General features: G+C 38.3%; 1 protein-coding gene across 6 annotated transcripts in view; it reads right to left on the bottom strand.

Moving 5' to 3' along the window:
- The window catches only part of slc66a2.1 (solute carrier family 66 member 2, gene 1), a 69,984-nt gene that overhangs the window by 28,502 nt on the left and 15,175 nt on the right, over window positions 1-26,307 (bottom strand). For 5 of the 6 annotated variants that reach the window (XM_012964785.3, XM_018094673.2, XM_018094674.2 and 2 more), the window contains 1 exon segment: window positions 24,473-24,526. The exons of the other annotated variant lie outside the window; for it this stretch is intronic. In XM_012964785.3, the coding sequence (XP_012820239.1) occupies window positions 24,473-24,526 (54 nt within the window). 6 annotated transcript variants of the gene reach the window in all.

Raw genomic sequence — 26,307 nt, 5'->3', positions numbered from 1 at the left:
TGTATGACTCGCGCCCCCTATTACTGCTCCATGATCCCGATCAACAGTCATTTAACTCCACTATTGGGAGTTACAGTTCAGCCGGCGCAAGTTACGTATTACACTGTGAGGGTTCTACTATACTTTCTACACATTTCTGGTGGGTATTTCCTTTCTATGTCCTTGGCTCTTTACTGCATGCTATTTATTTTTTATATGTTACTGGGAGGTTTTATTTAATTTATTTTTTGTTATATATGGGGAGGGGGAGCAACGTACTTGGACTTATGACGTCATCAGGTTGTTTTGGCGCCATTGTAGGTTTAAAAGGTGGTTGGTATTTACTGTTTGTTCACTTTGAAAAAGGCTGCGGAAGCAGCCGAAACGTCAGTTGTATGCTGTGAGAATAAATCATCATTTTTCTTCAACTAAGACCTGTGAGTGCGATATCTTTTCTGTGAAATATATATATATATATATATATATATATATATAACGAAATGCAAATTCACTGGCACTCACGTATACAGTATATAGATTGCCTGGGTGCAGCCTTGAAAACGGGAACAGACATCGGTGAAGAAGAGGCCGCTCTCACAGGACTTATGAATAGCAAAAAAGTATTTTATTTTTACAACTGGTGAACTGACGTTTCGGCTGAACCTCAGCCTTTCTCAAAACTTTGAGAAAGGCTGAGGTTCAGCCGAAACGTCAGTTCACCAGTTGTAAAAATAAAATACTTTTTTGCTATTCATAAGTCCTGTGAGAGCGGCCTCTTCTTCACCGATATATATATATATATTTGCTTAAAGGGAAGGGCATTTCTTAGTAGCTTAAATGCACCGAATGTCTTAATGTTCTATATATTGATAATGGGTGAGTGCAGAGGATCTCTTGTTGTTGTTTCTATGTATTTCGTGGTCACAACCTCATTGCACCCCCACCTAATGGTTTAAAATTTAGTGGTTGAGCACAACTTTCCCTTTTTTTGCTATAGCTTATACAGGAGCAGTGGCCAGCTCCTTGTTGTAGCTCCCACCCTTCCCAGCTGCAGTCAGGTGATCCCAGTGGAGCCAATAAAAGGGCAACCATATGGGGGTTTTAACCTTGAAAGCAAGAAAGTTGCAGGTAAAACTTAGTCCCTTGGCTAAGTTCTATCACAGAACTTGCTGTCTATTACCTGAACCAGGGCTGCTCCTTTACTAGGAATAGTCCCAAGACTAAAATGTCTGACAGCACATGGCTGCTTCCCTTTATATAGTGCTATACACCACCCTTCCCAGCTGCAGTCAGGTGATCCCAGTGGAGCCAATAAAAGGGCAACCATATGGGGGTTTTAACCTTGAAAGCAAGAAAGTTGCAGGTAAAACTTAGTCCCTTGGCTAAATGTATATTGAAGCAGTAGAATTCTTAATGAATCCCATAAGTCAGTGTAGGAACTGGTCAAAAGGGATGACTTTGACGCAGTTGGCCAGCTTGAAGTATATTGCAATATATGGACAAACAATCCCTGTTTTGCTTAAAGGGAAGGGCATTTCTTAGTAGCTTAAATGCACCGAATGTCTTAATGTTCTATATATTGATAATGGGTGAGTGCAGAGGATCTCTTGTTGTTGTTTCTATATTATATATATATATATATATCTTGTCTGAGAAATTTGAGCTACTTCATTCTTGGTTCATGTAATCTCACACCAAAATCCAAAGGAAGTACAGTTCTTCATTAATCTATTGCCTGCTTGAAACACAGGATGACTGAACTGGTGTTATACATATATCAGTAGAGCTTTCCACAAGCCGAGAAAGGATGGCGATTGAATAAAAACAGAGCACTCAACATAGAAAGCACTGGCTTTTTCCTATGATAGCTACAACTGTGTGTATATATATATATATATAAATATTTATCCAGCATGATCAATGTCAGATGATAAATGTTAGACATAGATCTATCCGCACAAACATTTGGCACACTATATTAAATAAGTCTATAAAAGAAGTTTTTTAAGCATCACTATTTTCATTTCACTCTCTTAATCTGTTTAAAACCCTAAGGAACCACGATGCTAGTTTCTCTAATGCTAGTAAAATAATGCTGCTTTCTTTAGGTATTAAATGGTAAATTGACATCACTCTCACTGGATTCTTAACTGCTTAGTGATAAACATACTACATACTTCTTAAGTGAAGAAGAAGCCTTGGAGAAAATGGGTTGAGGATTACAACAACTGCAGGTTAGTTTTTTTAAGTGATTAATATAAAGGTACCTTTAGTAATATAATTAATATAAAAGTGCTATTAGTAACATACAAACTAGAGTTAACTACAAACTGAATGGCTAAGTCATCTTTGATTAGTTACAAGAAAGATTCCCTTCAAGTTTACTAGCTTTATGGCATATCAAAACCATTCCCCTTTCTTTCACCAAATTACAAATCAGCTTAGGATAGTTTGCATTGTACACAGTTAAGGCTGTTACATTAACAACAACATATGCTAAAGCTGCATGTTGCCAATTGTAAGAAAATTTTACTTGTAACAGTTCAACAATGTGTTAGGAGTATTGAGAGGCAAATATTTTGAAATATTACCTTCTAGACCTCATATAGCATTGAGAAGTCATTAAGAGTAATTAGATTGGGGAGGGTGGTCTGTGGTCTAGTAATAGTCAAGCAGATGTCATCTGGATAAAGAAATAGTTACTCTTATCTTAGCCCCTGAAATGTATATTGTAATTAATTTAGCAAAAGGTTTTACTGCCAATGTGAAGATCAGGGGGGACAAGACGCATCCTTGATGGGTTCTCCAACAAATAGGAGAGCACTAAACCTATAAATCCACTAACAATGCTATCCAAGTGTTAGAAAATTAGTTTTTCTTTAAAAATCAAAAGGTTCATTGTAAAGACTTATTTTTATACCTTATAAGTCAGTCCTTTACCTGTCTCTCTGATCAGATTTTGGGATGGGAGTTGCCTATTTTGAACCTGACTCACTGAGAACATTCTATATGCTTACATCATCACTCCCAGGCTGTCAGGAATAATAGTGGAGCTCAGTGTAGGCACAGCATCTAAAAGCAGATCCAGAAAACAGGCAGAAGGTCAGGGCTGGCTGAGAACAGAATGGGCAAAGTTGGGCAAAAGGTCAGGACGGGCAGAGTTCATGCAAAGTCACAGGAAGAGGTCAAAGGCTGGCAGCATTCAAGTAGGAGAAATCCAGTAGCCAGGCCGAGTCAAATCCAAGTCAATTCCAGAGAGAAAACAAACAAGAAGTTCAGGCGCAAGGAAAGATAACCAAGCGCCATTCACTTCCTTTGGCATCCTTTAAAAGGGCTGAATTTGGTGCCAAGCATAAGGCAAGATCACGTTAGACGCTGCACATGAGCGTGTGTAAGGATACACGCACGTGCGCACAGGAAGTGAGCGTCGAGAATGTGCGTGAGAACACGTACCCCAGCACTCACACATAGGGGAACTCGTCAGCGTCAGAGACTTGCACAGCAGAGCCCTTATTTATTTCCTACACAACATATTCACTGGGTGCTGAAGCACTTTAACTAACTGCATAAGTTCAATGCCCATTGTTTCATTTCTACCTTATTTTGGCTGCTGTCTTGTGTGCATTACTGTACACATAGTTAAATATGTATGTATGTATAACTTTATTTATAAAGTGCCACAAGGGTACACAGCGCTGTACAATCTTACAAAATACAAAATTACACACAGGGAGGACAATGTTATAATAAATAAATACAATAAATATATATAAATACAAAGGGAGTAAGTGCCATGTGGTATGAGACACAGTAGGAAAGAGGTCCCTGCCCCATAGAGCGGGTTGGGTGGTTGGGTAACATACAGGCACAAATTGGAAGGTAAGAGTGCACTAGGTATGGGTATTTGCCATTAAGAGCAGGACTAGGCAAAATAATATTTTAGTGCTTCAGAAGGTAACAGCTGAGCTTTTTCTTAAAGACAGTTAGTGAGTGTTTCAAACGGAGGGATTCAGGGATAGAGTTCCAGAGGTAAGGAGCAGCGAGATAGAAAAGTTTAAGACGAGAGAGCACAGTGGGTGTGGATGGTGTAAAAAGACGGAGGCACTGAGAGAAGCGAAGGAGACGACCAGGAACATGCAGAGAGACCAGTGAAGAAATGTAGTGAGGAGCAGAGGAGTGAAGGGCTGAAATAGATTCAGAATATCATAAATGTAATATTTTAACATTGCATTTCCTTTGAACCTTTTTTTATATATACATGTAGGGATGTCCAAAATTAGGGCCCCTTAAGTAAGACCCCTAGGAAGGCCACAGGGTGGTGCTGGTTAATGGGACAATGGGATGGTATGGGTTATAAATGGTTAACATGGAGTATTCCTGCAGTTCAGGTTATAGCCACAGGGTGGTGTATAGCACTATATAAAGGGAAGCAGCCATGTGCTGTCAGACATTTTAGTCTTGGGACTATTCCTAGTAAAGGAGCAGCCCTGGTTCAGGTAATAGACAGCAAGTTCTGTGATAGATCACTCCAGGAGTGTTATGTAGGACAATAAGATAGAATGGGCGGAAATTGCCCCTCCAGGAGTGTTAGTGGGGTTAAGATCCCCCAGCATTAAATCTGCTGGAGTGCAGGGCACGAAGTGGCTAGGTAAGTGGATCAAGTCCCCGCTAGTTAAGGAGTCCGGATTTGAGGGTGCCTGGGCGTGAGTACCGGGGTGGGTCCCTGTGGTGAGTCTGCCTAATGTGAGTACCGGGGAGAACTCTAAGAGAGAGTGTCTCCTGGCGAGAGTACCGGGGGATCACCTAGAAGAGAGCACTTGACGGGAGTACCATAGGTTACTCAACAGGAATAGGTTCTCAATGAGAAGTAAGGAGAATATGCCCTGCTGTTGAAATGTATGCCACTCCTGGAGAGGTTCTGCTCACAATAAAGCAGCTCACTTGTTTTACCACATATTCCACTGTGTCTGATATCCTTCGTATCTGTGGATCACCTACAAGCTGGTAAGGAATTACCCCAGGGTGGGGCAAATCAGCCAGGAGTAAGTGGATCCCATTGAGGGGTACCGTATACTATTAAGTTCCCAGGGTGTGGATTATAGTTCCACAAGATCATCCCTGGGTGGAGGTACGCCATTAAGGGAGAAATCCCTGTTAATCCCCATAGTAAGCGGGGGCTCAGGACTCCTGTAGCGCCAAGTAACAAGTAATCAGCAGGTAGCAGCACTGACATCCGCAAAAGTGGGCTAAATACAGATATGCAACTCTTTCTGCATACAAGTCCTCATGACAAGCCAGCACCCCCCACACACACCCTGCCCAAATATGACTGCCTTTTTTCTAAATAACGCCATTCACCTGCACCCCACATGCCAAATAATTACAGTTCTCTTCTCACAAACCTTCTATTACACAGCCATCCCCCCCAGACAAAAGACAGACTTCTCCCCACAAGTGACAGACCTCCTTCAACCCAGCTCTAACTTCACCCTCCTCACTTACAGGCACTCCACAAACTCCCTCCTGTGAATCATGGACTTCTCCCTTCTCACATAGCAGCTCCCTGCCTCCTCCCCTCTGTGTCAGACCTCTTTCAAGCAGGCACAAGCCCCTCCACCCACACCCTCCCCTTCCCCATGTGAAAATGACAAGGCTGCTCGCTCCTCACATGCCACCCCACATAAACCCCTACAGATAACAGACTTCTACCTTAAAGCATGCTGGCACACCAGGTCCCAAAAAGCGACAGGTCTTTCTCTCCTCACATGCTGGCCCACCTCCCCCCAAATTGTCGCAAAGTACGAAAAAGTCATGCAAATTAACGAAAATATTGCAGAAAATACGCAAAAGTTGAAAACTTTAGTAAAAATACGAATTTTTTGTATTCAGACCTGTCGTACTTTAATGAATGTGCCCCTATTTGAGACATCATACAAGGAAGTAAAGTGGTGACTGTAGCGTGTTAGGGGGTCAGCGACCCCCCCCACCCCCCAGCAAAGGGCCCACGATGAAGGTAAGGTTCAGCAAAGAGATCCATTCTGAAGTAAATATCTCCTAAACTGTACATTTTCTGTTGACCATTTATATAGCAAGATTGTTTTGTTGTTTTACGTGACCCGTTACATTTCTGAATGTTTTACAAAGGTGAACAACCCCTTTAAGTAAGGTCTACATTGAGACTGATTTTCCAAGTGCTTTTTAGCAAGTGGAACTATATACTGTATACAGCACATACTATACATCGGTCTCTGCATGTACCTATTAAATATGCCAACCTCTTTCTCAAGACATATACGATTAGAAGCTGTTTTCATTTTGATGTTGTAATGACTCGAGCTCTTGTATGAATTATCCATGTACATTTCTTTGTCTCGGACTGCTCCCTAGCACTACTTCTTAAAATAATACTGTCATGGGAAAATTACTTTTTCAAAACACATAGGTAATAGAGCTTCTCAAGCAGAATACTGCATTGAAATTTTGAAATTTCAAATGGGGCTAGCCATGTTCTTTATTTCCCAGGGTGCCACAGCCACATGACTTGTGCTCTGATAAACTTCAGTCACTCTTTACTGCTGTGCTGCAAGTTGAAGTAGTATTACCCCCTCCCCTTCCCTCCTGCAGCCGATTAGCAGAACAACAGGAGGGTAGCAAGACAGCAGCTCCCTGACATCTGTATTGCTTATAGTGATTTTATTGCTAAAAAGATATTACAACTAAAAAAAATAAATTTGTTAGTTTGAGAATAACATTTTAAATGGTAGAGTGGTATTTGCTATGGAAACAGTATAATTTAGAAATAAAAAGTACATCATACAAATCATGACAGAATCCCTTGAAAGAAAGCTTAATTTTTAGTTTATCAATTGTACATTAGTGAATGAGAAATCCTGCTGAATACAAAATCACTCTGATGTTTTCAAGAAGAAAAAAGAAAAAGGCAGTTACGCGTTATTCCCAAAGAGGCAATGTAATGGCAACTATTTGCGCAGAAGTTCTGTTTATTAGAAAAACAATAATGCAAAACAGTCCCTAATGTAATTACAGTACAACTGAATCCTGCTTTCTATAGATTTCCTTTCAAGAAAAAAAAAAAGCAGAAGCCATGAAAAAGATCATTTATTTGTGGCTATACATGTATATGATGTGTAATATGTATGATATGTGTAAGGCAGAAGCAATCTACCTTCGGAATTATAATACTCTTAGAACACAAACAGTGACATACAGAAAGTACTGTATGATATTGTACTCGTATAAACCAAAAAATATTAAAAGTAAAAAATGTTGAATTATATTCAGTTTAAAAGAGAAACTTTTATATTGCTTGAGAGTTCTATGTGAAGATATGTTTGTTTAAGCTGATTTTGCATTTTGTCTTTCTATTTTTATCAACCTTGCTAGTGTAACCTCTATTTCAGCTCAATAGCTGCCTTCCCGGACTAGTACAGGTATCGGACCCCTTATCCGGAAACCCATTATCCAGAAAGCTCCGAATTACGGAAAGCCCGTCTCCCATAGACTCCATTTTAACCAAATAATTCAGAATTTTAAAACTGATTCCCTTTTTCTCTGTAATAATAAAACAGTACCTTGTAACTGATCCCAACTAAGATATAATCAATCCTTATTGGATGCAAAACAATACTATTGGGTTTAATTAATGTTTTATTGATTTTTTAGTAGACTTAAGGTATGGAGATCCAAATTACGGAAAGACCCCTTATCCGGAATACCCTTGGTCCCGAGCATTCTGGATAACGGGTCCTATTCCTGTACCAGAACATGGGTTACACTGTACTCTCTTACCCAGAATGAGCCTTCGCTAAGTGGAAAAAGAAGGTGAGGGTGTGCAACTACACCTCTCTTGTTGCTATGCAGAAAAATGAAAACAGAGGGCGCCAGAGGTTCTTGCAAATAACAAAGTAATAAGTGTTTATTGAACATCCACAGGGTTTACTCACAATACAGCTTCAGAGGCCAGTGGTACAGGCAACACATACAGAGTGTAATACAGACGGACACTCCCCTGCGGGCAGACTTGGCAGGAATCTCACTTCACCTCTGCGACACATCCCGTAGTGGATCCCTCAGAGAATTCTCTATCCTGATTCCCTATTCACTTGGATTCCTACACTACAGGCAATGTGGCCTAGGAGAGATATATCCAAAACTGCAAGTCCTATGCAGGAGCTCAGTACTGCTCATTCTAGCTCAACCCTAACTGCCTTACACTCCTTGAGTGTACTATAAAGGGAGCTACACCTGCCACTATCAAATGCCACATTCACGGGGCCCTGTTCCCCGACTTTAACTGGGCCTGGGCCCATGCCCTGGGCTCTCAGCACACATCCACCCTGTTCCTCAGGTGGAAGCAAACAGGAAGATGCCACTCCTTTCCCAGCACTATACCAAAGTGAGGCAGGAAGTGGTCACCATACCTTCTAACCAATAGCACACATATGTTACTTAGATACATTCCCTTCTGCCCAGCAACTAAGGGAATTGAACCTGTAGGGATTTAAAGCCATAGGGGCCAATTAGCCCTATGGGTCCCTACACTAATAGTAACCTTTTTTTTGATGGTGTATCCATTGGACCTTCCTACACACATTAATCAATGGATACATAGGGTTGGGGATTAATGTCACGACACTCCCCTAAGTTCACACATGCCCACAATGCACAGGGAGGTATGCTGTTGGGGTTATATGAATGACTCCCAAATTCACCTCCCTATGTTAGCAAGTGGTCTTTAAAATGGCTATTTTGTTTTTTTTTTACTTTGACTTCTGACAGTTCCATTATGAATACAGGGTTCAGTAGTGAGAAATGTAAAATGTAGGTTTTTACATCTGTAAAGGGATTTTTTTCTGGAAGTTCCAACTTCTGAGTACCATTGCCCCTTTTCAAAAATATAAGTACAGCAATGTGTATAACGCTTTGTGTGAAGCAAGAAACAATGTGTGTTTGCAGATTAATATTTAAGTTAAAGACAGTGCTTAGTATCTGCAGTTTTGTTAACACTGGTATTTATAAAAATGTCCTCAGAGGTTTTATATATGCAATTAAAAAGAAGGGAAATCAGACACACAGGCTGTTGCACTTATGACACTACCGTCTTCTTTCTGTACTTATTTGGCACAATGGCCAAAGCCTATTAAGGTCTGTTTTATTAAAACTCCAGTTTCAGTTTTCTAATCAGATTTAACTTCTGCTTGAAAAGTCTGGCAAAGATCAGTAAGGGTGTAAATTACTTGATGTTCTGAACTAGAGATGATCTGCACTGAACAGCATGTAAAAGAATTATTTTACAAAATCTCTGCCATAATAAAATGTAATTAAAGTTGAACAGGGCACTCAGACTGAATCATGTAGCATACTGTCACTTTCTGCCATACAGCTATAGGATTTAATACTCTGCAGAGAGCAATGCTATATTAGACAAAGCCAATAGCCGGCTAGAAATCTCTTGTTAGCCCTACACCAATGTTTTCTCCAAAGATTACTTATTAAAACAAAAGAGAGACCATCAGTGGTAGCCGACAGCATGGGTTTCTTTCTAGCCATAATTGTCCAATGTTACCACCATGCTGGAATATTAAACGAGAAGGAAAGACATTTTGGCATTTTACTGCCAATAGATTTGCCACATTATTGCCACCTAGAACGCTATATTTATTTAGCAGAAAGCTTTACTAAACCTGAGTTAAGAGCCCTATAAGCTCCCTCTGATAGCAGCTGCCATTTTAACTTGGTCTTGGTAGATTCCTGCTGCAGTTATAGCCATTGGAAGCTCGGATCACACATTCCTAACGGAGGGGGCAGTGAGTTCTTATGCATTCTCATAAGAGGGGGGAGCAGGAGAAGGGAACTGAGCAGACTTGTGCCCCAAACCTGAAGGAGCCCTAAAAGAGAGGAAGTCTGATACCGAAGAACAAGAAAACAAGAAATACTGTTTCTTTTGATAGAGGACTCAGCACTCTATCACTTTCCGATAATCAGGGTTTCTGTGTGTGCTTATGGCTGTATATACATAGACCTTTCCGATAAAGCCTACTTAGTTTTTTCCTTTACTTCTCCTTTACCAGATTGTCATTTTAACTTTGAAGAGAAATGGGGGCAGATTCACTAAAGGTCGTTAACGCTTAACGCATAGTTTTATGCGTTAAAAAGTGTTCGATAATTAAGTACCGATTCATCAAAGTCATTTCGCATGTGTTACTACTCATCTCGAATGCGCAGAAATCCTGATTATCAGAAAGCGTTATTTCCATTGCATTGAGGTAATTATCGAATAGAAATAACACTAACGCATAATTCACGGACATATTTGAAGCGTTAAAAGTATAAAATGTGGCGATAATTACTGTAAAACTTAACGCCTCCCAGGAGTAGGAATTACTAAACAAAACTGCAGCTGGTGATTGTCTGTGGTGACAAGATGGAGTTTGCAGTTGGATTTTTTCAAATATGTGATCTTCCTAGAGTGATGCACCCTCCAGTTTTTAGGGAAATGGTAATTTTCAGAACAGTAGTTTTCAGAAAGTAATGGTTACGTGTGTAATAGCGTGCGCTAATATCGCGTGCTACGAAATAATGCATAAATATATTACATGGTTTAAAATATCACTTAAAAATATGTCATCGCAACATAAATAACGACAATAACATTGCATCTTAATTCAGACAAGTGTCCTTTTAGTGAATCGATCGTTAAAGGAGAAGGAAAGGTAAAAACTAAGTAAGCTTTATCAGAAAGGTCTATGTAAATACAGCTATAAGCACTCACAGAAACGCTGCACTGACATCTCTGTCAAAAGATTTGTTGTGCCTGTAATCCATGTGCCAGAGACACGCAGCTCTCTCCCCTCTCCTGCTCCCCCCTCCCTCAAGAATGCTAAGAACTCACTCCCCCCCCCTTGGAATGTGGATCTGAGCCAATCAGCAGAAAGCTGACTCATGGGGAATTCACAAAAGTGGAGAGAGCCCTTTTTTGGAGTAAAAGTGGTGGAAAAACTGGTGGAAAACACTTTCTCCAGATTCACAAACAGAAATCCGCCTAAATTCCGACTCAACCACCACTTTTCTGTTTTTGGAGAAAGAAAGACAGTTTACAGACACTTTTGTGAATTTGTCATTTAAACAACGTTTTAACAACATTTTTTCCCGACATTTTCAAAATGGCGTAAAGCTCAGTGTAACTCTGTCAGACAAATTCTAAGCTCTTCTGTTTTGTTTTGTTTCCCCCAGTCTCCATTTCAGACCTAAGGTAGGGCCCCCATTGGGGGATCATTAACATATTAATGGGGATTAGCAGCCTATTGTTAGGGAACAAGTTTCTGTCTAACCCTAGAACAATAGGTGCAAAAAGCCTCATTAACATTTTATAAACAAGTAAAACACTGATTAAAAAAAGTTTAATTTATATCTTATATATAAAAAGTTTTTACCTCACATTTGCATGATTATGCCAGTTTTAGCTTAATCAATGAGACAATAATAACATTTTGTGTGAATATATTGTAAACATTTTTATTCAAAGAAAAAGTAAAGCCTCCCAGGCAATTTTTTAGTTTTAGCAGCAGTGCCCCCTCTTTAACCACTTCACTGACATTTGCCCCAACTTATCTGTGCCCCCATAGCATGTCCAGAACTACAGAGCTGCTTAACAGCATTGGCCCCCACCTGTTCCCAGCAGCCATCTTGGTAGCACATACACACTGGCACCCAAACTGGGATAGTGGGGTACAGGGTTGGACTGGCCCAACAGGGCACTGGATAAAAACCAGTTGACCAGTAATGAGTAGGGGCAAGAGAAGAAGGTATTTAGACACTTAAATCTTGTTACAGAAGAGGAATTACACAGAAATATAGAAAACATTATAAAGCCCAGATTGTCCTGAAAAAATGATGTATAGTTTCCCTGGGCAAATTAAAATTACCCCTCAGGAAATGCCCCAAAGTGAAATGGCAAATGGCATATGAAATGCAAAATCCTGCTGGTAAAATCCTTATTCCGAGGCTCCTGTAGCTGTGGGACTGGGTTTGATGGCACCGACAGATTTACTAACAGCCAAAGACAAATTCATAAAAAAATGTCGGGAAAATGACAAAATCTGAAAACTGTCTGTTTAAAAGATAAATTCACAAAAGTGGAGATAGATGTTTGTGAATTAGGTGGAAAATCCGACAAATCTATCTCCACTTTTATTTTGTCGGAATATCACCACTTCTGTGAATTCCCCCCATAGTGTTATTCGTTTTTTCGGCCTTTAGTGAATTGGCCCCATGGTGCTTTATGTAGACACTGGGTCTACAAACATTTTTTGTTTCTAAAGCCTTTTTCCATAGAGCGTTTCATAGCCTACTCCAATATTACACCATGTTTTAAATAAAATCTGGGTCAAGCATATAACTTGAAAAAAAATTGACAACACCTTATTTTTTTTTCTGCAGCCAGATAAGGACACATTGCTAATATCAACTCTCTTGCTGGAGAGATATAAATCACAGTACAAAGCCTATGGGGAAGCAAGATTGTTCAGAAAACAGAAATGCATAATATAACAGCACAGCAGCAATACTAGCACAATAATCTAGCAATCTAATACAGCAGAAGGGAGAAGTGATATCACTACAGTTGTTTGGTTAATAGTCTCTCCTTTGTTTCTACCCTTACCAAAATCTCTTGCTTTGCTCCTTCATCCTCACCACTTCATTAAAATTGTAACTAGGAGTATATATAAAACAGTCATAAAATATTATATAATAAATAGTTATAATATGGGCTAAATTTTGTGTTTAAAATTTCAACATGCCAGTATGCCATAGATTGCCATCCAGATAGACAAACATGCAATTTTCAGGATGGAGACTTATGATGAACTCCACATTGCCATATCTGTTCCATCAAACTAATAGACACAAAGTGCTTGAAGACCACTGAAAACACTAGAATCAACAATTGCCTCCTCTCAAAATAAGTTTCCTCAAGCATATTCAGTAAAATTTGTAATCTATTAAATAATGCCACCAAAGACTTTGGAGGGTTGAAAAAAAATAAAGTTGGTCCTCTTACATATCTGCTAATTGTGGCGCCTGTGTGAGCTTGAGAGTATGAAAGGAACTCCCTAAGGGCTCTGGCACACGGGGAGATTAGTCACCCCGGCGGCGCAATTTCGGCAAATCGCCGAAGTTGCCTCGCGAGGCTGTTTCGGCGATTTGCCAAAATCGCGCCGCCGCGTGTGCCATCCCACCGGCGACTTACATTTTCACCGGTGGGATGGCAGGTGATGGCAACTCGGGGAGATTAGTTGCCCGCGAACAGGGAGTTTTGTTGCGGGCGACTAATCTCCCCGAGTGCCAGAGCCCTAACACTGCACAGACTGAAACACAGGCTGAAAGTTTACTGGTAAACAAAGGTTGGTTTCATACCTCCATAATGAAACAAAGGGAATTAAAAATGCAAATGATCGGGTCTGCAAATCAAGTCTACTACTATGGATAACATGCAATCTAATGGCCAAATAAACATGCAGATATAGATGAAGCACACAATAAAGATGTGGGCAAATTGTACAGACAGGGGCAGCGGTGCAATAAGCAACAGGTAAAGTTGATAAAAAATGGGGGGCATGATGGCTGGTGCCAGAGCTTATCCTGTCCAAAGCTGGTAGGCTAAAATGGATTAGGGCTCTGGCACACGGGGAGATTAGTCGCCCCCAACTAATCTCCCCGAAATGCCATCCCACAGGCGAGAATGTAAAAAAGGGAGATTTGTCGCGGGCGACTGATCTCCCCGTGTGCCAAAGCCCTTAAAGGAAAAGGAAAGGCATTTTGGCATTTTACTGCCTACAAATTAGCCACATTAGCACCACCTAGAACACTATATTTATTCTGCAGAAAGTTTTACAATACCTAAATAAAGAGCCCTAGAAGCTCCCTCTGTTTGTTTAAGATTGCAGCTGCCAATTTAGCTTGGTCTTTCAGTGCTGCAGCTCTAGCAGCTAGTAGCTCAGATTTCTTATGGGAGTGGGAGTAAATTCTTATGAATTTTTATGGGAAGGGGAGAGGGAGAAAGGTGCACAGACTCATTTCCCAAACCTGAAGGAACCCTAAAGAAGAGGAAGTCTGAAACCGAAGAACATGTTTACACAAAAGATGACAAGAAACCCTGTTTACCCTGTAACAATATTTCCAACACCCAATTTTGTTTTGAGGGCCTTAACACATCGGCTAATATGATGCTTCACATCAGTAAATAGGTGGAGGATTGGAGTTTAAGGGGCCTTATGCAAGAATGACTTGATCCCTATTGCAACCTCTTTTGACCCTGAACAAGTCACTCAATTTCCTGTTGTGCCAGGTGACAACTACTTTGATTGCTGCAAAAAACCTGTAAAGTGCTTTATGTCCCATGGGAGAATATATCTAAATTAATAATTACCTTTACTAAACAACCAATAGACGCACTTCTGATGAAAAGGCATTTTTGCCAGTTTGCAGATTAAATTAACCTCTGCTAAATTCAAAATAATGCAGCTACTGGACACCTGCAGTCAAAAATAATGTGACAGAATAAACTAGCAAGCTCCAGCCACTAGTAATGCAACATATATTATTATTCACTCCATCAGAAGCAGCTTTTATAGCAGAACACTCACTGAGTGTCATTTATCAACAATGGGCAAATTTGTATCTGGGCAGTAACCAACGACAACTAATCAGATTTTTGCTTCTATTGTTCTACGCGTGTAAAGCTGAAAAAAAATCTAATTATGGATCATTAAGGTGCACATTAAAATATGTTACAGTCTTTGAATCTATCAACTTGCTTAGAAAATATGTTTTTGTGATTACACAAAAGTATTTGGCAACTCATCTGCTGGGGAAGAAAGACTTACATAAAGAAAAATCTTCAGCACACCACTTACATACATGTTCTCAAAGGGTGCTTAACTTCCACAGCCGCTCCCAAGTCTTTTTTCCATGTATCTTTGCAAAAGGGAAGAAGCACTCCAGTGTGTCGGCAATGCCTTTAAATCATTTATTTGCAGAAATGAACAATCAGCACAAGCTTTCGGGGGTGACCCCTTCTTCAGGTGCTTCTTCCCCTTTGCAAAGATACACGAAGAAAGACTTACACACATATGTAATAAAAGGCATAGAGTTTACAGAAGTGCCGCAATTTCTTATTTCCTCAAGTGGAAATTATGTTAGCATTAATGAACAGTAATAATAATTTTTTTTTTTTTTTTTTAAAAAGTACATTTTTTCATTCACACCCATTTACTAAAGCATGTTATTCATTTATTTGTGAAAATATTTTTTTATGGCCAACTCTGAGAACATCACCATCAGGGAAAAATATTATTTATACAATAATTTTAACCAATAACGTAATGTAGCAGCAAAACTATTTTCTTTCCCTAGTGATAAATGGCAGCGGATTTTTTTTTTTCCGTGGGAAAAATTAAGTTGAACTTTCCCCACAAAGTTAGTAAATCTGCTTCTAAAAGTGTTCTTCTTTTAATATTTCAGAGAAAGTGTGCCATCCCCTTGGATTCCAAACAGCAAATCTTCTTGTTATCACAGATTCTCAGAAGGATATAATGTAAAGTAAAGCTGTAATCCCCTACAAAACCATAAATTACTCCAAAAAAGGACCCCTGAAGACTCTAAAGAATGCAGCAAGATAACTTCCGGATTAGACCGGAAGACAAGGAGTCCCCGTATCGCCTTTTGAAGGTTTGCCCAGTAAATCAGTTGTAACATAAACCTTTAAGACCCACTTATGATGCTGCAATTTTTCCAAGATACATATCTTAATAATAGTATTTAGAAGGCATATCTTAAAACTGAAATATTTGTGTTACTGTTCCTTTAAGTTGGGTTGAAAAAGACCAAAGTCCATCAAGTTTATCCCCTCCAAGTGAACCCCAGCACACATAAATCTATCCTGACCTATCTATACACTGACATACTGTGTTTAAACTATATATACCAACATTGACACTAATTGTAGATTTTAGTATGCCAGTACCAGAGATCAGCAACCCCAGGGGCTCTGTAAGTAAGCACTTTGGGCCACACTCTTGTGCCTCTCTGCACTTCCCTGGGAAAAGTAAACGGCCCCTTGTTTGTCATACAAAAAGAACTATATTGGTTATATAAAATAATATATAATAAATAATAAAAGATACTATGGAGTTAATTTGAAAACAATATAGGATCTGCAGTGTATGTTCTCCAACTATACTATTTTTTTTTTTTAAATATACACTGTTAATTGCCAAAAAGTGGAGGCAACCCTAATAGTGCTACCAAAGTAAGTTTGGACCTGAAGATTTCCAGTTTAGTTCTGGTCTCAAAAATGTGTAATGGATATTTATTTTAAATGTTACAATTATGAAAAAGAGCGGCCTGTGTCACATACAAATAATACACTGTGGATTTTACTTCTTATTAAACAATACTATGGGATGTCCAGACTTGCATAGCATTACTGAATAAATAATAATCATCCAATTAAGTATCTCCCCAGCTTTCAAAAAATAGCAATGACTCCAGAATTGAATCCATTGTGACATTGATTTATACAGATATGCTTTGAAACCTGAACAGCTTTCCCAATTATTCAGTAAAACTGTACGATTATATTTTTAGCATTAAAAGCGGTGGTTCCTCAACTCAGTATTTCACCCGAGCTTACTCTTATTCTTTATTTCTTATTCTGAAAGCAGAAGGAGCTATATCTTTCGTTTTAGATTTCACAAAAACAGAAAAGCTTATAATAAAGACTGCATTAAGTAAAAGCAGTTCTAAAAGCTCTGAACTCTGTAGAATCACGGTCTGTAGCATATAAAGAAAAGGAAAGTCACTGTGTTAGTGTAAAGTTATGCCTAACTATTGTCACTCTGAATCATCGATTCTACACATTAGCTCCATAGAACCTCACCCAGCGTGCTGAGAATTCTAAATAAATTATGAAAGAGTGAATATTAGTCAATAATAAGTCAAAAGTCTTTCCAATCAACAATGACATAAGGCAATCACTCAGCAAGTTGGATGATTTATATACTGCTCTAGCTGTAACTAAATGAATGGGTGGGACATTAGCAATTTAGATGCAGCTCGCATTCTCTGCTGTATTATCGACTTTATATACTTATACTTTGATGGCTGTCACCACTGTGAAGCACAGGTAATTTAATCAGAAATCCAGTAGTATAAAAATACTTATGACAAACCTGTCAAGTTATTTCTTGATTTTAGAAAATGTTGTAGTTTACAACAAAAAAAAAAAAAAAAGAGAGTAAGATATTTTCTTCATAAAGAGGAAACTTTTTTAAATTGTGGTTTCCAAACTCACAAACCATCCCTAGAGATCATTCTTTCGATTTGTCCATATTTCTTAAAACAGGGTCTACCCAATTTTCCATCATTCTGTTCTAATGTGTATGCAGGATAGCCAAAATGTTATATATAAAAGGAACGAGTCTTCGAAACCTACATGTTTCAAACAAATGAAGGCTTGGTGTAATGGGTTTGTTGCATAACAATTGTTTACTGGTTTTTAAGTTATGTGTAACTGTAATTGCACTTAAGAACCGTATCTCTTTGACCCTTAAACTGCTGGTTCTAACTGGACAAACAAAATAGTAGAATACAGACCTATGAAGAAGCATGCAAGACACTGTGCAATGGGATTGTAGCTGGAGGACTACTTACTAGCTACATTGTTTGAAGAGTCCTAACAATCTCTGCAGGATAAAGCAGATAAATACTGCAAAGGATAAATACTGCAAAGGATAAATACTGCAGTTACATTTACAACTAACTTTAAAACCCCTGTATAACCACAAATGATTAATGTATATTGGAATCATGCATAGAATGATACACCACTATAATTTCTCCATTTGTGATGTAACTGGCTACAGTTACAAAAAAGTGTATAAAAGTACCGGCCTTGTTCTATTATATAGTCACGGAACTCCTTGGTGACTTATAATATCCCTATATGTTCACTAAACAATGTGGTATGCTGCTGCTGTAACGGTCAGAAATGAGACCCTCTGCATTAGAAATGAGAATTTAAAATGGGCCGCAGATAATCATGATCAGACTCAGACTGGCAGTTGGTGGATTCTGGAAAATGCCAGAGGGGCTGATGTGGAAATCGTTTGGGTTTCTGTGTAGTTAAACTGCAGGGCCTATTTTGCACAGGAAGGTCAAGTGGAATAGAAAGCCTAGTGAAAAACACTTGGGGTATATTTATCATGCTGTGTAAAAAGTGGAGTAAAACATCACCGGTGATGTTGTTTATAGCAGCCAATCAGATGCTTTGCTTTGATTTTCTAACTGTTGAAATCTAATTGCTGATTGGTTGCCCTGGGCAACATCACAGGTAATGCTTCACTCAACTTTTTACACAGCATGATAAATATACCCGAGAAAGTCAAGATAGCCGCAATGATAAAACACAAGAGTAAAACTAAGCCATTATATATAATGACACCTATACTGTGAGCTTCAGTAAATTAAGAGCAAGTATACACAGACATTCTTCCAACAGTATTCTCTCCTTTCTAAAAACTAGGTGATAAACCGCTCGCCATTGTTCTCTTTGACAAAAGCTGGTGCAGTCGCTTTCAGGCTACCGTTGCTTGAAATTACAGTAGTGCCATTCTCTCAGATGAGTTTTTTGTTAGTTTTACCATTTTTGCTTTTATTACATGAAGAATACTTTTTAAAAAAAAAAAAGTTATAATATCCCTTTGAGAAAGAGTAGTAACTGTTGACGCATACAGCAGAAAGAAGGCTTAATGGGAAACAGCATTTCAATTAACTGTAATGGAAACAGTATGCCATCAGAACATTAAATAAATGCACACACTGGGTACATAAGTGCATGGATAAAACAACCACAGATAAAATAATGCTAGCACAAAGTACCAAATTATACATAAATACATATAAAATGTACCTTTAAATATCTTCATATTTCCTCATTTCAAGCAGTGCCATTCAACGCAGTGCGATGCAGACAGAAAAATCCAGTTTTTTAAGCAAACTATTGTTTTGCTTTCTCCTTATTTTCTATACAGCTACAGCATGGGTCGAGCACTGTACAGACTTATATGGGCACAACAGATCTGCAATATTATTAATACTAATAATAGTGTGCTGCACTGAAACAGACATCTGTGGCACAAGATGCATAGGGGGCGATTCACTAAAGGTCGATAACGCTTATTGCATGTTTTTTGCTTTAAAAAGAATGCGATAAATAAGTATCGATTCATCAAAGTCATTGCGCAAAAAAGCATCAGCGCTAAGCATTATTTCTAATGCATTACGTTAATTAGCGAATAGAAATAGTACTAACGCATGATTCATAAAAGCATATGAAGCGTTAAACGCGCAAAATATCGCATTAATCTGTGCGAATATTAACACCTACTTGGGGCAGGCGATACTTAAAGAAAATCAGACCAGTAGTTTTCAGAAAGCAATGGTTACGTGCGTAATATCGTATGCTAAATAACGCATGCAGCGAAACATATCGCGCATGACAGGAAAATAACGCACACGGCGGGAAATAACACAAGAAAATCACTCATCACAAGTTAATTTATTTACCGTATATACTCGAGTATAAGCCGATCCGAATATAAGCCGAGGTACCTAATTTTACCTAAGAAAACTGGAAAAACTTATTGACTCGAGTATAAGCCTAGGGTGAGAAATACAGCAGCTACTGCTAAGTTTCAATAATCAAAATAAATACCAATAAAATGACATTAAATGAGTGGGGTATATGTTTTTAAATATTTATTTAAACGCAAAGAATTAAAATCCTTCAAAACTATATATAGTTTATATAGAATATAAAGTGCAATGTGTAGTGCAGAATGGGACAGGTGAGGATGGCAGATGAAGATGAATTTGGGAGCAGCCAGGGCACTGGAGGGTCTGGTTGTGGGGGGCCTCATTTGCACACAAGGGACAGCGGGTGCTAGTCTGGAGGGGCCCATGGCACCCAACTCAAGTATAAGCCGAGGGTGACTTTTTTGGCACATTTTTGGTGCTGAAAAACTAGGCTTATACTCGAGTATATACAGTAAGTTAATTTAATTAAGTTAAGTTAATTATGACACATGTCCTTCTAGTGAATTGAGCGTTAAGTCGCAAAAATTTTTTAACGCATGCTATAAATAGCGCACGTTTTATCGACCTTTAGAGAATCGGCCCCATTGTGCACTACTTGTTCTTTATCACAGTATGATTTAGAAAACCACTTCTTAAGTCTATGAAACATGGCAATTTGATCACCACTATGCAACCACTGATGGATTGGCACCCACTAAAAATGCTCCTAAACACATACTGGTGTGCTAGTCTGGACTGGGATTCAAAATAGGCCCATGCATTTCAATAACACAGGGGCCCAAATAGCCCCATTGCAGCAGCTAGCAGTTCTAGTAGTGACTGTCAAGAGACTTGGTGCACTTCTAATTCATGAAAAAAGGGAAATTACTGGGGCCAAGTAGCTGTTTTTTTAACAACACAAGTACTAGTGGTGGAAAACATTGCATGTGCCAGAGCTCTTATAGTACAGATAGAATGCTTGGGATTTGGGGTTTTCTGAATTAGTGATCTTTCCCTAATTTGGATCTCCATACCTTAAGTTTGCAAAAAAATAATTAAAACAGTAAATAAACCCAAAAGAATTGTTTTGCCTCCAATAAGGATTAATTGTATCTTAGTTGGGAACAAGTACAAGGTACTGTTTTATTATTATAGGGAAAAAGGAAATATATTTAAAAAAATTGAATTATTTAAATAAAATTGAGTTTATGGGAGATGGTCTTCCTGTAATTCTAAGCATTTTGGATAAAGGGTTTTTCAGATAACAGATCCTTTATCTGTACAGGATAACAACCAATGGAAAAGAGATATATGGGAAAACTTGGAGGCATAAAACAAACAAACAAAAAAAAACTTGAAACCACTAGTGTAAATGCCATTTCTCAAGCACCCTCCATAATCAGACTCTATCATTGGATTTCCAAGGTAAAGATTATTTTTCTTGATTTAAATGTCTTATCCATCAGACTACAGAGTTGTGATATGCCTTTACCTGCCCATTGATTGCCCCCTGATATATGTAGTAAGATTGCTCTGACCAATTAGCTTTTGTGAATAATGCAGATTACATATGTTTAGACATTGTATGCCCCTGGTGTAAACAAAAAAAAGACTTGTTTCCTTGACAATCTCTCATTCAGAAGGAACAGATACAGTATTTTATGCTCCAAATCCTCTTACTAATAAATCCAACATACATAAGTCCCCATATCCGAGGATTAAGTGGTGCTTGACCTCCTAAGTAATGAAGAAGATTATTCTACATGAAAATGGTTTAATGGGACACTTCCTGCTGCTTACTTACTTTACTACTACCACATTCCTACTGGAATGAAACAAACCTCATTTCTGTTTATAAAAGGATCTGTTTATAAAAGTATTTCAAATAGCAACAAATTGGTGAGTGTGAGGGCAACATTGAGAACTATTAGTTTCCAGTTTGTGACATCTGATATAGAGGCAGTGGGGCAATGCATTTGCAGGGTTAATACTTTTACAATCCCAGGAAAGCCAACACAGTTTCCAGAGGAAGGATTATAGCTCAACTAGCCATTATTGACAACATTACAAATGCAGATATACTGGCCATACGCAAGAAGTAATAACAGAACACAATATATGGCTGCCAGAGCTGTCCTTACCATCCTTCTATGCCATCAAACAAGTGTCTTTGCCAGGGGAACAAAATGTTTCTGTAAATTAGGAAGTCCGACCACTAGAAATCCTAATATTTCATATTTAATGACTGAAATACTGCATCTTATGCTTGCCTCTGGCTCAAGAATGGAGAGCTCCATCCTGTGGCTGTCGAGTCTACCGACTGCATAAAACTGATGGAAATCTTCTGGAGCTTGGTTACAACTTATCCTTCATATGGATGTTATTTCTAGTATGTAAGCTGTTCTTATATGAAAAAGTACTTTTTAATACATAAATATGCCAACAGTTCATTAGAAATGATGCCCATAAGCAAAAACTATGTAGCACTCAGATTTCAGTAAATGAAGCATACTTGTAACAGCCTATACATCACCAAGCTGGCCCATCAGAAGATAGTGAGCCTACTAATACCAAAGAAGAGTCTGAGGGGAAGCAAGGTGTATCACATGGCTACTGTACATCAAAGAGAATGCAAAAGACCTATACAGAATAGTATAGTCAAACACTTCTATAGAGTTTAAAGCACTGTTTATACAATTAGTACCACATTTACATAGTAAATGATTTCATTTGTTATAAAAAAAAATTAAATAAAAAAATGTTAGAAGTAACCTTGCAGTTGTTTAAAACCTTTGCCTACCCGACTCAGGACCATCCTCTCTCATCAGCAGATTTCCTTAAAGAACACACTGCAGTCTTGAAATGAGTAGGCAAAGCAAATGATTCACAGATCCAAATATCCCTGACTATAAGACTTGTAGAGGTTTTTTTAATTCAAAAGGACTTGATTTTGAATTGTGTTATTTTAAATATATCAGTTCCTTAGTGATCATGCAGAGACCACTTCCCTGAGGTTGGCTGCCCTCTACACCTCATGCTGGAGAAAAAAAAAATATAGGGCGTGATGTTAAGGAGTGTATTTATTAACACTGAAGACAAGCATCACTCCTCATGACTACTGCCAAATGCAAGCAAGTGCATTTTAATGTAAACAATCCCAAAAGAAATTACGTTTTCATGTGATAACAGAGTATAGTCAAGGCCTAGGGATACTAGTACAGGTAAAATGCAGTTTTAAAAGAAGTATTACTGCAATCTGCACAACCAGATAAATCACAAGAAGTGATTAATTATGTTTGCTTTTTTCTATTCTTCACAAATTATTAAACGTTGCATAAGGTTACAGCATAAGAAGCTACTAATGTACCAACACTGTCGACAAACAAAAGTTGTGCAGGTACTGCCCTCTTATGGACTGATTAAAATCATGCAGTTTTATTGCGAAAGGGGAAAAAAGTACTTTAACAATTAGGGTGTCCAAATGGCAAGACACAGCTATAGGGTGTGTGTGGGGCCTTTGATCTACAGCCCTCTAGCAGGCTACTGCTACATTGACTTTTGACTTTACATTTCAAAACCTATATGCCAGCTAGGGCCATGTACATAGCCGTGCACCTGACACACAGAGAAATAAAATGAATAGCTAGAAACAAGGGTAGACAGGCTGTAATCACATACATCTTACCCAGGCCATAGGTGCAATAAAAATGCAGACAAAGATTAGGCCAAGGCAGATGGAACCCAAGCGCCAATGCTCCCAAAATGGCTGCTTGGGAAATTCCTGTTTTGGAAAAATACTCAAATTTTTCAAGTTTAATGATCCTTTCGGCTTGAAAATTGTGATTTTTGAAAATTTTTGTATGAACAATAACAGTAATTATTGTGACATTTTAGAAATACAACATTGACAGAGTTTAATTCAAATTTATACCATGTCGAGTATATATGACTTTAAAGGCCAGAAAAAAACTAATTTTAGTAAATCAGCCCCTTTTTGTAATAATAAAAGAAACCTTCTCCAGTTTGCAAGTTAAGCCAAATACATTTTTTTAAAAAGAGATATAAGCCTACCCATAAAACATTAATTTTCTACAACAAAGCTTTCCACGAAGATCCCCCAAAGTTATTTACAGATATCAGGAGACTCATAAATAAGAACCATTGCTACCAGCTCTAAATCATATGAGTGCTATCTAATACATAGCAGTCACTGTAAAAAAATCATTGTTCTTGTGCTGTTATAAACCATTGGAAAGGCAAGTGGTTAGGCGAGGAGTTTGCTGCTGCATAATTGTTTTTAAATATATTACATAATTTCAGTAAGCACAAAGGCACAAATAACAAGGAACCAGGTTTATTCAGATCAGGCATAAATCACACTGAGGCAGATTAATCAAAATGTGAGATTACAGCTCACCACAGAAAAACTCACCCATTTTCTATTCAGTCCTATGGGATTTTTAGAAGCATATTTATAAGTAGGTGAATGTTAGAGTTCACCATTTGATAAATACGCTTCTTAAAACCCCATAGAAATGAATAGAACGCTCTAATCTCCCATTGTTATAAATCTGCCCCTTAGGTTTCCTTTGTTCATTCTAGCATGATCTAATACTGGTACATAAGAAATTACATTCAGTGCGTATGCACACATAATCCCACATGCAGAAAAATCAATCCAAATATTAATGTTTATGGTTTGTGGGGGGAAAAAAGAAAATTAAATTCTAATAATCATGTACAACTGCAAAAAATGCAAAGCACATAAAGGAGTAGGGCACACTGGGTGACAAGATGGACACAGACCTCATGCAAGGTGAGTGGGAAGGGTACATACCCAGAAAGCATCTCTTGGGATGAGTTTTGAATTCTTCATCCTTACTATCTGAGGCTACAAAAAATATTAACAAGAAAAAAGAAGAAGAAAACAGAAGGTTGATATAAAGTGTACAAAAATCAGAGATACCATTTCCTAACTATTATTTGCACAACTTTCTTTCCTAGAAGAGCCACGCTCAAATGATGGATAGACAGCCCATTGCTAGAAGTAGATGGTTTCACAGTGCACTGTGTTTATAAACATCTATAATGTGGTGCATAGAAGAAAAACACCTCTGGCAGAAACTAATTATTAGAAGTAATAAGCATAGTTTGATGAGGATAGTTCTGCAAAGTTGACTGGCTTTTCTGAGTATGTTAAGCAGACATTCAAATAAAGGTAATAAAGATGAGGTCAATTATTTGCTTTGTTTAGAAAATGTGCAAAACCACAGAATCCGGCGTAACATATGGTGAATTATACTGTATTTTATTGGCCATGCTGAAATAATGTATATCTTACTGTCACCTATCTGGGGCATGTTTTGCTTTCTACATTCACACTGCTACAGCAGTGGTAGAAAGATATCTTAGCTAGCCAAGCAAGGAATAGTGTGCGTTGACATTTGCAATTCCACAGGTTCCTTAGCACTTGTCTTTCGCCAAAGAAAGGAACTTTTAATTAGGGATGCACCAAATCCACTATTTTGGGATTTGGCCTAACCCTGAATTCAGCTGAATACCAAACTGAATCCTAATTTGCATATTAGGATTTTGTTTGGTATTTGGCTATGAAAAGGGTTAAAAATGTTTAATTTCTGTGTTTATACGACAAAAACTCACATGGTGAATATCGAAACCCCAGTGTTGATTGGTGTCCAAAGGATTTTTAAAATATATACATAATGACACAGTATCTATTCACCCTAAATGAGGGTAGGGGTAGGGGGTGGGACAACGGTCTCCATTGTAAGAGCAAGAGAGTACAAGGACATTATTCCTTGAAGTATGTTCTGATCGGAGTAATCTTTAAGCTGTTATCTGAAAAGAAGGGCACAGTGACCATTCCTGCGGGGCAAGATATTGAGTCTATTGCTCCCATGTTCCTGAAATGTCGCCTGTTTATTGTGTATGATGCTGGTCAATTCTTCATTAATCATTATCCAGTTGAGTATGTTCTTGACAAGTGGTATAGGAAGTAGAGGAGACTTCCATGACTTTGCTATGCTTATTTTAGCTGCAGTGACTATATGAGTAATAAGGATTCTAGTATAATGATCAATATTCACTATTATTTTAGGAAGCAATGCTTCCTTAATGTCTTTCTTTTAAGTTAACAGTAGTCACTGACTGGATCAGGGCATGTACCCTTGACCATAACCTAATTACTCTAGGGCAGTGCCACCATATATGTACGACCGTGCCCTCCTCTCCACAGCCCCAAAAGCATCAAGGTGTGTTGTGGCAATGTATTGATCAAAGCCTGGGATTTCCCATGGTTAATTGTTAGACCTGATATAGTGCCAAAGATTTTGAGTAATCTCATCTTTGGTGTCGGGAAATTTCAGGAAAACCTTGTTTGTTCTCCATGTACAAGTAGTCAGTTTATCCCAGAGATTAGTAACTGTTAGTGGGACTGGGAAATGATTTGACCAGGGTACAGTAAGAATTTTTGCAAAATTTGTGAAATTAGGAAGTGGTTAATGCGGAAATAGGTGAAGTGTGGATTGGAATAGAATGTGTAATCTTTTGTAGTGGGATTTAACTTTCGCCAAACATTGATCAAGAACAATGAGGCTAAATGTTGTTTCAAATTCACTAACTGTTTATGGGAGCACAAAGAAGAGTCTAGGG

This window comes from Xenopus tropicalis, chromosome 6 (genome assembly GCF_000004195.4).
Source record: "Xenopus tropicalis strain Nigerian chromosome 6, UCB_Xtro_10.0, whole genome shotgun sequence".
Taxonomy (NCBI): Eukaryota; Metazoa; Chordata; class Amphibia; order Anura; family Pipidae; genus Xenopus; species Xenopus tropicalis.
Note: the sequence above shows the minus strand (reverse complement) of the source record. Positions and strands in the feature narration are given on the sequence as shown.